This window comes from Echinops telfairi, unplaced genomic scaffold (assembly GCF_000313985.2).
Source record: "Echinops telfairi isolate 266 unplaced genomic scaffold, ASM31398v2 ScPeMD7_2;HRSCAF=8, whole genome shotgun sequence".
Classification (NCBI taxonomy): Eukaryota; Metazoa; Chordata; class Mammalia; order Afrosoricida; family Tenrecidae; genus Echinops; species Echinops telfairi.
The window spans coordinates 47,748,300-47,761,789 of NW_022103898.1; the positions used below are offsets into that span (position 1 = coordinate 47,748,300).

Genomic DNA, 13,490 nt, shown 5'->3' on the forward strand with positions numbered 1-13,490 from the left:
GCGTGTCTCATTCTCTGAGCATAAAGTTGCGATGACTCCGACAACTCTACATAAGACACCTATCAGTGGACATTCCTGTGCATAAGTAACGTACTGGTGATGAAAGCACAACTTTGTGTTCAAGTCTTCCTCCTTAAAGCCAAGAACTTTTATCACGCACTTTATCTTTTGCTCATTGAACCCACTGTCATCTACTCAATGCAGCCTCCTAACAACTGCATAGGAGCAAGTTGAACTGTCCCTTTGGATTCCTGAGATGTTACATCGTTAGGGAAACAGGCTCATCTATCTCCTGTGAAGAGAAGAGAGCAGTGAGTTCAATGCATACCCCTATGTCACCAGGGTTCCTATTTGCTGACGCTACATAGGTGAGGCAAAGCTTTCTGACCATTCAAAATACGTTCAGTTTTAATAATACAAGAACTAAGTGGAGAAAGCACAGAGATTTAACAGGGAATCCACAGTGGAGGTTCTGACAAAAAAATTAATTCACAGATCAACTCTTTGGTTTATTCATTTCTACCTTGTAAAAATGATTGCCAGAATTATTTTCAAGATATAATTCTTCCATTTCTGAAATTCTATGACTCTACAAGACACATATAACTTGAAATAATTCAGGAGAAATTGAAGTCTAATAAAACATGGTTACGAGGGTAAAGAATGATAGTGGCTTAGTGTTGTGACAGGGAAAAATGATGAAAATCTAAACTAAATGCAAGCGTTTTCATTTGCAGGGAGTACATTGTTACTGGGAGGAAGTTAACTGGGCATCAGCTGAGTATGTTTCTGCACTTCTCGTGGCTGTAGTTAATAATAAAATAAGGATTTTGACTGATTGCTGAGAAAAGAGGACAAAATTGGTCTAGAGGTAAAAATACAGCACTAACAGATGGGGAAGAACTAAATAGGGTATTTGCTGACTGCTACTGACTGTAAATCCGTGATTATCACACAGTCCTGTAAATCATATTTATAGCTATGAACCCAAACAGAATTGACGGAAACTCAAGTCATCAATTCTTGGAGGTCAAGGGTTCACAAAAATGATGATGACAATGTAAGCAAAGGTTAAACAAAGCCCTCAGGTTGGGCATTTGGACATAAGTTTCATATGCGTTCTCTCCATCAATTCTAAAAATGCCTCTATGAAGTAGACACTGCTCCTAAGACCATTTTACAAATGAGCAAACTGAGGCTTGTGCTTAACATGCCCAAGGTCACTCGGCTACTAAGCAACCAAGCCACAAATTGAAACCCGGTTGTCTGACTGCAAGGACTACACTCTGGTACCTCTCCATTCAAGCCATCTGCTCTCTCTCCAAAGAGCTGAGACCCACAGAATAAAAGCTACCTGTTCAAATTTACAAACCTAATTAGGAGCTAGTTCAACAGTTATTCTGTGATTCTGTGTCTTAACCTTTCATATATTCTCACACTTGACTAATTATTACATGGTAAGTAAACATTTGTGTTCGTAAAATACTATTTAGTATTTATTTTATATTATTTGTGTATGCTTATGAATCATACAATTCCTTATAAGTATGCTATTTCTCAATTATGGATATTCTAACATTTTGATTCTATGAAATCAAAGATAATTTGCCTACACCTCACACTTAACAGCAGGGTTAGGTTCAGAGAACAGATCATTACCTGAAAATCATGTAAAAATGGAGAATGACTACATTATTACTTAGTTGCCATATCACATTATTATATAAGTGACAAATTACTGAGAATTTTAGCCCCATCAAGTTGACACATAACCATCACCATCTCAGCTGGCTTGACACTTGCCTTGTACCTCAGTGTTTGTCACTGTCAGGAGATACCGTATATACGCGTGTATTAGCCGAGGTTTCAACACATTTTTAATGCCGTTTTTGTGGTAAAATTAGGTACCTTGGTGGATATTCAGGTTGGTTTAATACTCGAATATATACGGTAATCATTAATAGACCAAACTAGATTTTTCACTATTTTCACAAATGTGAAATGTGAAGTAATAAGACAGTTGATAAGTATCGAGCAGGTGAAATGAAAATATACTTTGAAATTTTAATTTACTTAAAATTAACACCATGAACGTAATTTAGCAGTATTAGATTAAAATATAAAGTATGCATTAAATTGATAAAATAAATGACCAAAATGAAATTAATCAAAATAGAATGCAATTTTCAAAAACATTAAAGAGGAGGGAAAATGCAGAGGATTACTGTGTGTGTGTGGGGGGGGGGAGGGTGTGTTTAAAGCAACTGCAGTGCTTTGGAATGCTAAAGTATTTATAAATAAGCAATTATAAATAAATGTGTATTATTTATTTCTCAAAGATTCATTTTTCATTATCTCTAAATTTTTAAAAATGGAATAGGAGAAAAACATTAAGGTTATTTGAATATGTAAACATAAATGATTGGAAGGTAGTGATTGTAAATGGGGTACATGATAAAAGACACGAGAAAAATGAACCCTTACAGGATTAATCTAGCTAGACATAATAATCCATCATTGATCCCAAAAGGGCACTAATAAAATGTAAATGTGCAAATCAGAAAGCACATTCAAGGCTGTTGGTAACCCTGATCGGATAATCAGCACATGCTGACAGACTAATGAAACCGATGGACTGATAGGGCAGTGCTTATCTCCCGGGCCATTGTGTTCTCTTGTCAAAGGGAGGCTAATCAAAATGTATCAGGGTTTAAAACAAAACTCAAGGGATTGCACCCATTTGATTAAGAGGTGAATTCATTCTTGGAGAAAATTATAGTTTCATGAACAACTGAAGATATAAAACTTGGTTAGCTGACAGACCTTTGCATAAAACAAAACAGAAGGCAGCTACTATAATTATGGAAGGAAGCATGAATTTAAACTTTATTAGGATCCTCTCTTGTAAATTTGTAAGAGTGCTTTTCAGAGTCTGGACAAAACCACTGCCTCTGTGTATAATGGAAAATAAGACAACACTAAGAACGACCCCGGGAAACACCCTGATCTTTGCTGCCTGTGTGTGCTCCACATCTGGGTAACCATACAAGAGACAGAGCCCAAGGTCTGACTTCCCCACTGCAATGATTAACGCAGAGGAACTGAATGAATTTTCTGAAATCATCCACTAGAGTGAATCCCATCACCACTTCTCATTAACAATGAAGATGGCTATATACAGTCTGATGCCAAGGATTTCAAGGCCCTTTTCTAGTTAAAACACACACACACACACACACACACACACACACACACACACACACACACACACAAACCTTCCTATTTGACAACTGAGGAAACCATTTAGAGCTGTGAATAAAAGCCTAACCTAAAACTTTTGTACCTTTTTAGGCAAAAGTAGAGACAGAGACCCTTTCAGTATTCAGTTTGACATGAAAAACCGTCTAGAATTAATACAGAGAAGAGAACTGAACTTATAAATCTGCAGACTCAGTCTAGGCATACACTACGAACCTGAACATTTATCTGGGTGGTGAAATCCTGGACAGTACAAGGCATTATTTTTATTCATGGAAGTTTAAGGGCAAGAGTAAATTTAGCAAGGCTCGATTTTACCTTAAAATAATTGTAGCAAATAAATAAAGAAAAACATGCTCTAATTCCTCTTTCAATAATCACTCTACAGTAGCATGAGCTAACTAGAGGCAAGTTCACCAACGAACATTGGTAAACATTTTTGGTAACAACAAACATTGGTAAACTTGGTTGCCATCAGGTTGATGCTGACACATGATGGCCCTATAGGCAGAGGAGAACTGCCCACGTGGGTTTCCGAGACGACAACTCAATACAGGAGTGGAAAACTTCATCTTTCTCCTGACAAACCACTGGTTTTGAACTGCTGACCTTGTAAGGTTAACAGGCTAACGCGTAACCATTATGCCACCAGCACTCCTGGAAGATTCCCAAAGACATGGAATAAATCGCCTTAAAATAATAAATGGGTGTTTCTTTAACAGACATTTATCTGCCTCATTTTACATCTCAACTATTTCTAAATAACCTGCCATTCACAAAAGAGAGAGTGAGTGTCCCAAGCAGGTACATATTTTCAATTTGGGGAGGATTTGGGACTTTTCATGTGAACTTAAGCCATAAAGCCAGTATCAAATTTTCCAAATTATAGAACACAGAAGAAGAAAATAATCCTAGAGCTCATGTAGTCTAATTTTATTTTTTATGCATGGAGAATGCTTAGATATATCAAACAATATAATCAGATTCACAGAAACAGAAAAGCTGTGTTTGCAATTTGTGCTTAGAGACAAATATTTGATATGAGGACAAGACTAATCTCTTTTCTTCTCTCCCTTATCTTAAAACAGCAATACAACCAATCTCCAGTACACTGTAAATGTGTACATTTTTTCAACAGCTACATGCCAAATAAGTGATTTTCAGTTTGATCTGTCACCAAACAGCTGAAGTAATAATTTACTACAAGGAATTCATGGATCAATTGCATGTGGTAAGTGGATATTTTATTAGAAATTCTAAGTTTCAAACTCTTACATGTGAGAAAAAAAAACATGCCTTAGATTGATATATCCTTAAAAAGAGCATTGAACTAATTGTTCAAAGTAGAAAAAGGAATCACTGTACTTGTAGTACATTTAGTGTCTACAGCATCATTGCTCCTATAATAAAATACGAACGTGAAAAAACCCACAGATTCAAAGCCTGCATAATAAAGACCACACACTTGGTTTCAGTTACTTGTGTCCTTTAAAAGCATCAAAATTCATGAATCTCTCCAACATAACATTTTTAACTTTCAGAATCTCCCAATCAAAAATGTTAATGAATAGGATACATTCATTTAAATAATGCGTATTTTTATCTGAGTTCAGCAGGCACATGGCTGCCTTTGTGAATGGGTGTTATTGAAAGTCTTGCTCTATTCCAACCCTCATTGTATGCATAAATAATATCTAATCACTTTAGTTTTTACTCTGCACAATTCAACAATCCATGTATGTTAGTCTCAAGAGCTGTCCTATACATGCATACTTTTTCCTCAACAGTATTTTAAATTCTAGATCACTGGATAAATTAATGATACTATCAATAGAATTACTATGTGTTCCATGAAGATGATTTATAATGTTTGCCAATAAAATGGTAAAGATGTCCTTAAAGGACATGAATGACATATATAAAACATAGATACACGAATGGATTTTGAGCTCTCAATAATAGCTTTAATCTAAGAAAAATCAGTTCTCATGTCATGATCCTACTTGATATTCACCCTCATGAAGAGATATTAAAGATATGGGGACCAAAGCAAAGTGTAGTGAGGAAAGCAAATAATGGTGTCCAGCTTTGAGAAACAATAGTCTTTGGGATCTTAAAAGCTTGTTTTAAAACAAGAAGCCTATGGGTGAAGGGAGACGTCGGACAGAGCAAGATATGTCAAAATAATAATTTATAAATTATCAGGGGTTCATGAGGGAGGGGGCAGCGGGGAGGAAGTGGGGGAAAATGAGGACCTAATGCCAGGGGCTTAAGTGGAGAGCAAATGTTTTGAGAATGATGAGGGCAATGAAGGTACAAATGTGCCTTACACAATTGATGTATGTATGGATTGTGATAAGAGTTGTATGAGCCCCTAATAAAATTATTAAAAACAAAACAAAACAAGAAGCCACTGAGATGAGGTATCAGCTAAGTCCACACAGAAGAAACATACCAGCCTGTGTAATCCAGGACTGTAAATAATATAACCAAGACCAGGAGAGGGAACTGTACTAGAGTTTGAACTCTGAGCACCCATTTGCAGAAGGCTATGGATGACAGTACAGAGCCTTGTTAGCATGGTTGGTTACTCCCTTGGCTGTGAACCACAAGAGTGGCTGTTTGAAACCACCAGGCCCTCTGCCGAAGAAAGATGAGGCGTCCTAAACAGTTAATAGTTTCCGAAACCCAAATGGGCAATTCGATCCTGCCCTAAAGCACTGCATTAGTTGGAATCCACTCAATGGTAAGGAGTATGGGTAAGGTGAAAACGTCACATCCATTTGCAGATTTCCCCTAGAGGATTTAAACGTCTGGTGATTCCCCTCTGACCCTGGACCAGGAATGAGAACAGTCTTTGTATCAGATAGAGCACACTGGAAAACGGATTAGAGTTAGCTTAAAATGCATCATCTGATCCTTTGCCCTTCCCTTTGACCCATTGTTCTACTTTTAATATTTGCATTTAGATTGGGGTTTTTCTATGTTTTATTGTTATTGTTGCTAGTTATTTTCCACTCTTGTGTTTTTTTTAAATATGAAATGCAGGATAGGTAAATCTATAAAGATGGTAACTCGATTAATAGTTTCTTAGGATTATGGCAGGGCAAATTGTAAGGAAATGGGGAACTAATAATAATGAATACAGAAAATAAACGTTCTCCAATTGATTGTGGTGTTGATTGTACAACTCTTTTTAACATGATTAAATCACTGAACTGGATGATATGTTAATTATATGATAGGTCAATAAAACTTGTTAAATGTCTAGTTTTAAATTTCTAAATATAATTGAAAAAAATTACACATGTGTACAGTGAACAGATATTACTTTTCAAACTCTAAGATCTAGATAATACTCAATACACTAATCAATCTGTGAGCTTCATCCAATAGTTCTGGGATATGCCAGACGACCTTAGCCAACATGAGGGTTATTAGGTTAAATTATTTGCTAATCCTTTCATAGTATTTGAATGTGAGACTCAGTTGTGAATAATGCTTCTTTGTGAGGATAAATTATATTCTGTATTTCCATGTAATCAAAGCACATGTTTTAATTTTAACACAGGTCCCTGAAATACCAATTAAAATATTAATTATTTACTTACCCATCATGTTGTACAGACTCTGTGGAGCAAACTGTCTTGGCATTTTATGAATTGCTTCCTTGTATACTGTAAGGGCATCCTAATTGAAGAAATAATAAAAAAGAATCATCACTAAGGTACAGAGATATTTATTGAAGATAAGATACATACTGTCAAATTTAGAATCTTCCACTGCTCTTTGTAAATGGTTCCAGGGGAAATAATTCACTGTCCTTTGATATCTTACGACATCAACTTTATGAATGAAAACACTTGGCACATGCTAAGAGAACAACAACATGTTTAATGAAATTAAATGGAACATCTAATGTTGTTAGCACTTTTACTTTAACATATATTTTCCAGTTTTCATAGATGATTCAATAAACAAATTTGAAACATTCATATTTGGAAGTCACTCAAAACCCAGCAAAACTCCACAGCTATTTAATGTCTGACAGTCCAAAAGATTGAAATAAAAAATCTAAACAAAATAAACATACAAAGTACTAGAAATCTGATGGAAGTAGTAAGTGTGATCATTTTAAAAGTTATGCCACCATTCTTACATTGCACTCTTCAAGAGCAGACATCGTGGGTGTGCACTGCAGTCGGGTGGATAGCAAAGGTGAGCAATGGATGAGGGTAGGCATCTCTCTTGTGAAAGAGAGAGGCTGCTGGGCCGTCTCCTACCTCTCTGTACAGCATTTTCATACTCCTCTCAAATCAAAACAATCAAATACTTTCCTTCATAGCAAAGGGTGAGTATAAGCAATACACTGTGCTTGATACATAACTGCATCTCTCCCCTCACTTTCATCCAGTCAATCTGACTCGTGGAGGTGGCTAAGGACGGGAGAAGTGCCCTGTGCATTTCTGAGACTGTGAAGCTTTGTGGGCGAGAAAGTCTCGTCTTTCCCCTTCAGGCAGCTGGTGGTTTTGCGAGGCTAGCAGCCCAACACACAACCTAGTACGCTACCGGCACTCCTGCCAACACTAGCTAGGGCAACACAATTCTAGAAACTAAGTCTTGATCAGAAACGCAAAGGGATAAGGAGGTGGAGCAAACGAGCCAGACAAATTAGGCATTCTACTCTACGCTTGAAGACTCACAATAAATATCACATATTATAATTGCTCTGAGAAACTCCACAGCCAAGAACCTGCTTCAATTATATCAGCTGAGGCTTTGGTCCACACTAAGTTGACCACAAAATCCATGTAATGAGCCCAATATGAGCTGCTAAAAAGTTTGCAGTGTTCCTACGTTGGAGACTGCTCTGGAACAAGTAGGGAGGAAAGGCCCGAGAGTCGTGGAGCTGACCTCATAGTGTCCCTGCTCATGATAGAGTTTCCCCAGGTTATACAAACAGCTGGTAACCGAGCTCTTGTGCGCATGAGGGTCCTTCAGGTTTTCATCGGGGATCTCGGAGCACTTTAGGAATGTACGTCGGGCTTCCTCCGTCTTCCCTTGGTTCATTAGAATAATACCGGTGTTTAAATACGCAGCTGAGGAAAAACACATGCACAGAAAGAAATGTAAGTGTGAAAGCTCTTGTGCATTTTGGCAGAAAGAAAATTACAGCTCTCGTAGTTTTGTTTCTACAGACTATTTCTACTTTCAAGAGAAAACCAAGAAAGAAATATTAATGGAACACATATTTTTAGGATTTATATACTTGTGAAAACTATAGCTATCACATACATAGGTAAATAAACCGTTTCTGCACGCAACAAGCTCAAAATATTGTTACCTTAAAATGAAGTCAAATAAAAATAGTTTCTATTATAAGATTTAAAAAATAATAGACCTCAAAATAAAATAGAGAAATATTAGTGTTTGAGGCTTACCATTTTAGCAGTTACTATTTAGAAATAGGAGCAACATGGCTTTTTTTCTACATGAGGTTATAAATAACAATGACAATTTTCAGTAAAGAAGGGTGGAGAGACGTGTTAAAAGAATCAGACTATTACTTACAAGCCAGCGTGGGCCTGCTCCCAATCGCCAATTTATAATAATGGAGTGCTTCAGCAAACCTGCTGTTCTCCTGCAGAAGCAACCCTCTGCAGAGAGACAACAGAAATTTGGAAATAGGACTTACATTACTAGACATAAAATTTTTTTAAATTATTATATATTCCAAAAATAAAAATGGTTAACAAAGCAGTAAAAAAGCTGACCTGGTATTATAAAAATAATTCCAAATAGAAGGAAATGATTCCTCTGGAGGGAAGACACTGTATAGGTTTCAGCTGCACTTCAATGGCAATAGAAAGTATTAAGAAGTATTTTCAAAATGGGCTTTTAGCACCCCTGAGCTTGCCCCTATCCAGCCATCTCTTCTCTCCCTCTAGAATTCCAAACCACCTGAATTCTTCACGCAGCACGGACATTTTCTCATCAACTTCACAAAAGCCATGTAGATGTGGAAACTGAGAAACTTAATAACCCCACGTTGCCTGGTAAATATTTGTCCATGCCACACAGAGCAAAGTTAGTCGGGACCACAGGAAAGAGAAGTAAATTAGAGACTTTGAGATAAGCAATAATAATAATAATCTGAAGGTTGACCACATTATTATTATTTCCTTATTCTTTTGGATTTGGTCATATCAGCTTGGATTTCAGAGCAGTGAGCACTTTCAAATTCCCTGTTCTAAGATACAACTTTTTCTGCACACCCTAACATTCCAAGGGCTTCCCTAGTATTCGCGCTAGAAAACAACTCTAAGCAATCCAGCCTTTCCTAGACCCTATCTTCAGGACCTAAATGAGAATCCATTATAACCATGCTATGAAAGTAAGTTGTCAAGGAACTGGACAAAGTCCAGGAAGCAATCACAGAGGGTTTTTTGTGTGATAATCCCTATTGTCCTGTCATCAGCAAGTTATCCTACAGCTATTTCAGCACATCCATCGGGGTATCCAACTCAGATTACAAATTCAACTCAGCAGTTGCTCAAGTTTTGAAAGGCTGGTATAAAAAAAAAACAAAAAAACAAACAGTTCTATGGAGTCTATACCAACTCATAAACTCTATAGGATAGATTAATATTTCCAGTGCTGTAAATCTTTATGGAAGCAGACTGCCACATCTTTCTCCATTGTATGGGCTGGTAGTTTGAATCTCTGACCTCTCAGTTAGCAGAGGCTTAAAGTTGGTAATAATAAGGGCTAATGTTAAAAAAAAGGCTATTAAAATTGTTGATAATTTTTAAAAACTCATTATGTAATTATCATCACTGAAAAAAATCCTTGATTCATCAATATACAGTAATTACCTCAACTTTTCTAGTTTTTGTTAAAAAGTCATTTTAGGGAGAACCAAAATTCCAAATCATATTAACATTAATGTTATATACACATGAATGTATATCCCCATAAAATTCTCATAGAATTACTTTAGTCATGAAACTGATAGGCTATACTGCTAAGGGCAAATTTCACTTGTTAGGCTCAAAATGAATATAAACTCTAGAAATCTTCACATTTGTGAAATTGGCCATTTGACTTAAATGTGGATAAAACATATAGAGAAACAATAATCGCATGCATTTCTAGCAAGGAATAATAACCCTTTTAAAAAGTATTAGCATGTTTTCCTATTAATGACATTCATATACACACTTTCATTCCTGAAACTTATCTACAATTCTAATTGTCTTTAGCTTTATCAGTTTCATTTCAGATTCATGTAGACTTTGCTTCAATACAAGGCTAATGATATGAGAAGAAATACTCTCCCCTAGTTAATCCTATTGTATATTTCTAAGGAAATTAAAATTTCTAGTAAGGCCCCTATTGTCTAGAATCCTCTTCCTATTACAGATTCCTATCCTTTACACTGTAAAAACACGTGTGTGCCTTCTCACATTTAAAGAACAACTCCTACAACTTCTATTCATCCTCGCATCTGTAGCTAAACACCGCCTATTGGCATTTTTTCTTCAAAGTCAGATTTTGAGAACAATATATAGTACCTTCCATCAAATGTCTCAAATCCCATTTATATACTAAATCCTTTTGTGGCACCACCACCGCACTAATCCCTCTGAAATATCATGGTCAAATTTCTACTAAATATGGCAGTGGTTAAGCTTTCTGTGTGTAGGAAAGCTGTTTGTTCCTTAGGCAAACTAAACAGGACCACCACCTTCCAAGAGATCATGGACCATTGGGAGAAAAGCTGATAGCTCAGCCATGCGAGCTTATGAAGCAATGACTGGCATGTCTCTCCAACTGAGATAAATGAACACTTTGTCCCTTGTTCCCTAGCAGAGGCTGCAGAAAGCAGCCACCTCTAAACCTATCTGTTACTTCCTGTCCCCAGCTTCAACCTCCCCTCCAGCCTATGAATAACTTGGTTGAATGCTTGGTGTTAATGCTCTATTGCTTGCCTCAAGAATTGCAAATCACCATTTGGGCAATCCTGGCTAGAGCATGCTGGCTAGAGTAACCTAAAGACTATATAAGCTTGGCCCTAATGAAGCTCTGGGTTCTGAAATGGCTGTGCTTCAGAGACACCCATCCACCCACCCAGCAATTTGAATTCATCCTATTACCTTTCTTTTGGACATAAGCTTTCTTAATTGCAGTGCTGCCCCTTTTGAACCCATTTGTGATGCAAGATAAGAGCTTCTCTACATTATCTTACAGTTTGGACCACTAACCAAGAGGTCAGCATTTCAAAACCACCAGCCACTCCACAGGATAAAGATGGGGCTTTCTAGGCCCATAAAGAGTCACAGTCTCATACACCCCCAGGGTCTGTTCTACCCTCTCCGCAGGGAGTCACCAAGAAGCAGAATGGCCTGAATGGCACTGAGATTGGTTTGGGTCTGAATCAATTCCAGAGAATACTGCTCTCTTGTGAGCCCTCCCTCCCCTGACTACAGTATTTGAGGAAACTGCATTGATCTTCCTTCCTGAAGCTTTACTTCATCAATTTGGAACATGGTGTCCTTTCAAACTCAAAACCAAAGTTACTGCCATTGAGTTGATGCCAACCCATCGTGACCCTCATCTTTCTCCTGCAGAGGAGCTGCCACCTTCAAACTGTACCCCGGCTCTCTTATTCCTAGGCCCATCCTGCTACTAAGGTAGATGCATGTCCCACTTCAATTACGTGTTTCTTTAATAGAAGTTGGTGTTTCATAGGATTGCGATGCTGTCTCTTTATAAATACTGTCACTGTGTGGCTTCACACATATATTTGGCTCATCCATATGGTTTAGAAGGAGTTATCTCTTGCCTGACCTCCATTCTACTTTCACTAGCTTACTAAGACATGTCAATTTAGGCGCTGAGTGATAGTTTTAAATAAGTGCGTCCACATTTGAAAACAAGACAAAATGTGCACTAAAAAAATACATGTTTTCTAGACTCCAAAGCCCACTGAATGCATTTTCTAAGACTCTTTACCCCTGAAAGTTCATTTCTATGTCTGTAAGTCCTTTTTATCTTTCTGTCATCAGAAGAAATAAAATATCCCACTAATTAGTCTCCACATAGTTACACTTCTCAAGGGCAGAGATGCTGTTAGGCTGGATCGAGTGAACGTGAGGGGGTAAGCGGCTATCTTGGACAACATGCCTACAGTCCATAAACTTTAAAAACTGATGTAGGTAGCCTCACGGGATCTCAAATGGTGATGTATGATAGTCATTTTCTGATTCATAAATGATCCAAGGAGGAGGGCATAATAAATAGCATATGACAGCCACACCAAGACAATTCTGTCCAGCCTTTTTAAAACTCAGCAGAGAGACCTAGCAGGGAATTAATCACACAAAATGTATGCATCAAGCATGTGTCATAATGTGGCGCTTTGAATGAGAGGGTTTCACTCACGGCAGCATCTGAACAAAGAGAGCAACACAGGAAGTCCACATTAGATGGCTACTGTAACCAATTTCTCCTGGGCTGTGGACTGACCTGCATAAAACTATACCCCAACACGGGCGCTGCAAAGGTAAACAAGGCAGAGGAGAAGCATTCACGCATGGGCACAGGACCTACTGGAGGAGACAAGGAAATAAAATGGAAACATCATGCTAGCGAACAGAGGACAAGTCCTGTCTTAACCCAGGAATGGACAAGGGAAGGGTCATACAGGAAGTCGTTCTGGCAGACGCATCAAAGCACATAGTCGCTAGCTAACAGGAGAAAATAACACATCAACACCATGTTACACAGCAGGAAAGAGCCTTTCCGAAAAGCTGGTTAAAATGCCTGATTCTCCTCAAGCAATTATTGGAACATGGAAACAGCCCCTCCCCAAAAACACAGAATGAAAGAGGGCATATAACTAATACCAATGTATGACACTGAACTTTCTGAACTCTTCCTCTTTTGAAAGGCAAACGTAACTAGTATCTAAGAAATGGTCTCCAAATTCTAGCTTTGTCTCTCATTAACCTTAAACCCAGAGAGAGCTGGCTTATCAAAGATGAGGGAGTTGTGGGATACAATTAATGAAGAAAGCAAATGATCTAAATGACAAGAAATAAAGAAAATATCAAAACAGACTAGAAAAAAAGGCTGTATGCTTGCTCTAGAATGTAGACAAACTAAAGTAAATGAAAGAACTGATGAAATAAAAGCTCTGAACAAAAGATGTCAGAGGGTGGCTTGAGATG

At 37.5% G+C, this 13,490-nt stretch overlaps 1 protein-coding gene across 1 annotated transcript in view; it reads right to left on the reverse strand.

Annotated features, from left to right (window-relative positions):
- TMTC2 (transmembrane O-mannosyltransferase targeting cadherins 2) overlaps positions 1-13,490 on the reverse strand; it is a 512,083-nt gene that overhangs the window by 175,458 nt on the left and 323,135 nt on the right. The window contains exons 5-7 of the mRNA XM_004700423.2: positions 8,830-8,915; positions 8,173-8,357; positions 6,870-6,948 (exon numbers count right to left, since the gene is read on the reverse strand). Coding sequence (XP_004700480.1) covers positions 6,870-6,948; positions 8,173-8,357; positions 8,830-8,915 — 350 coding nt within the window. The remainder of the gene's footprint in view (positions 1-6,869; positions 6,949-8,172; positions 8,358-8,829; positions 8,916-13,490) is intronic.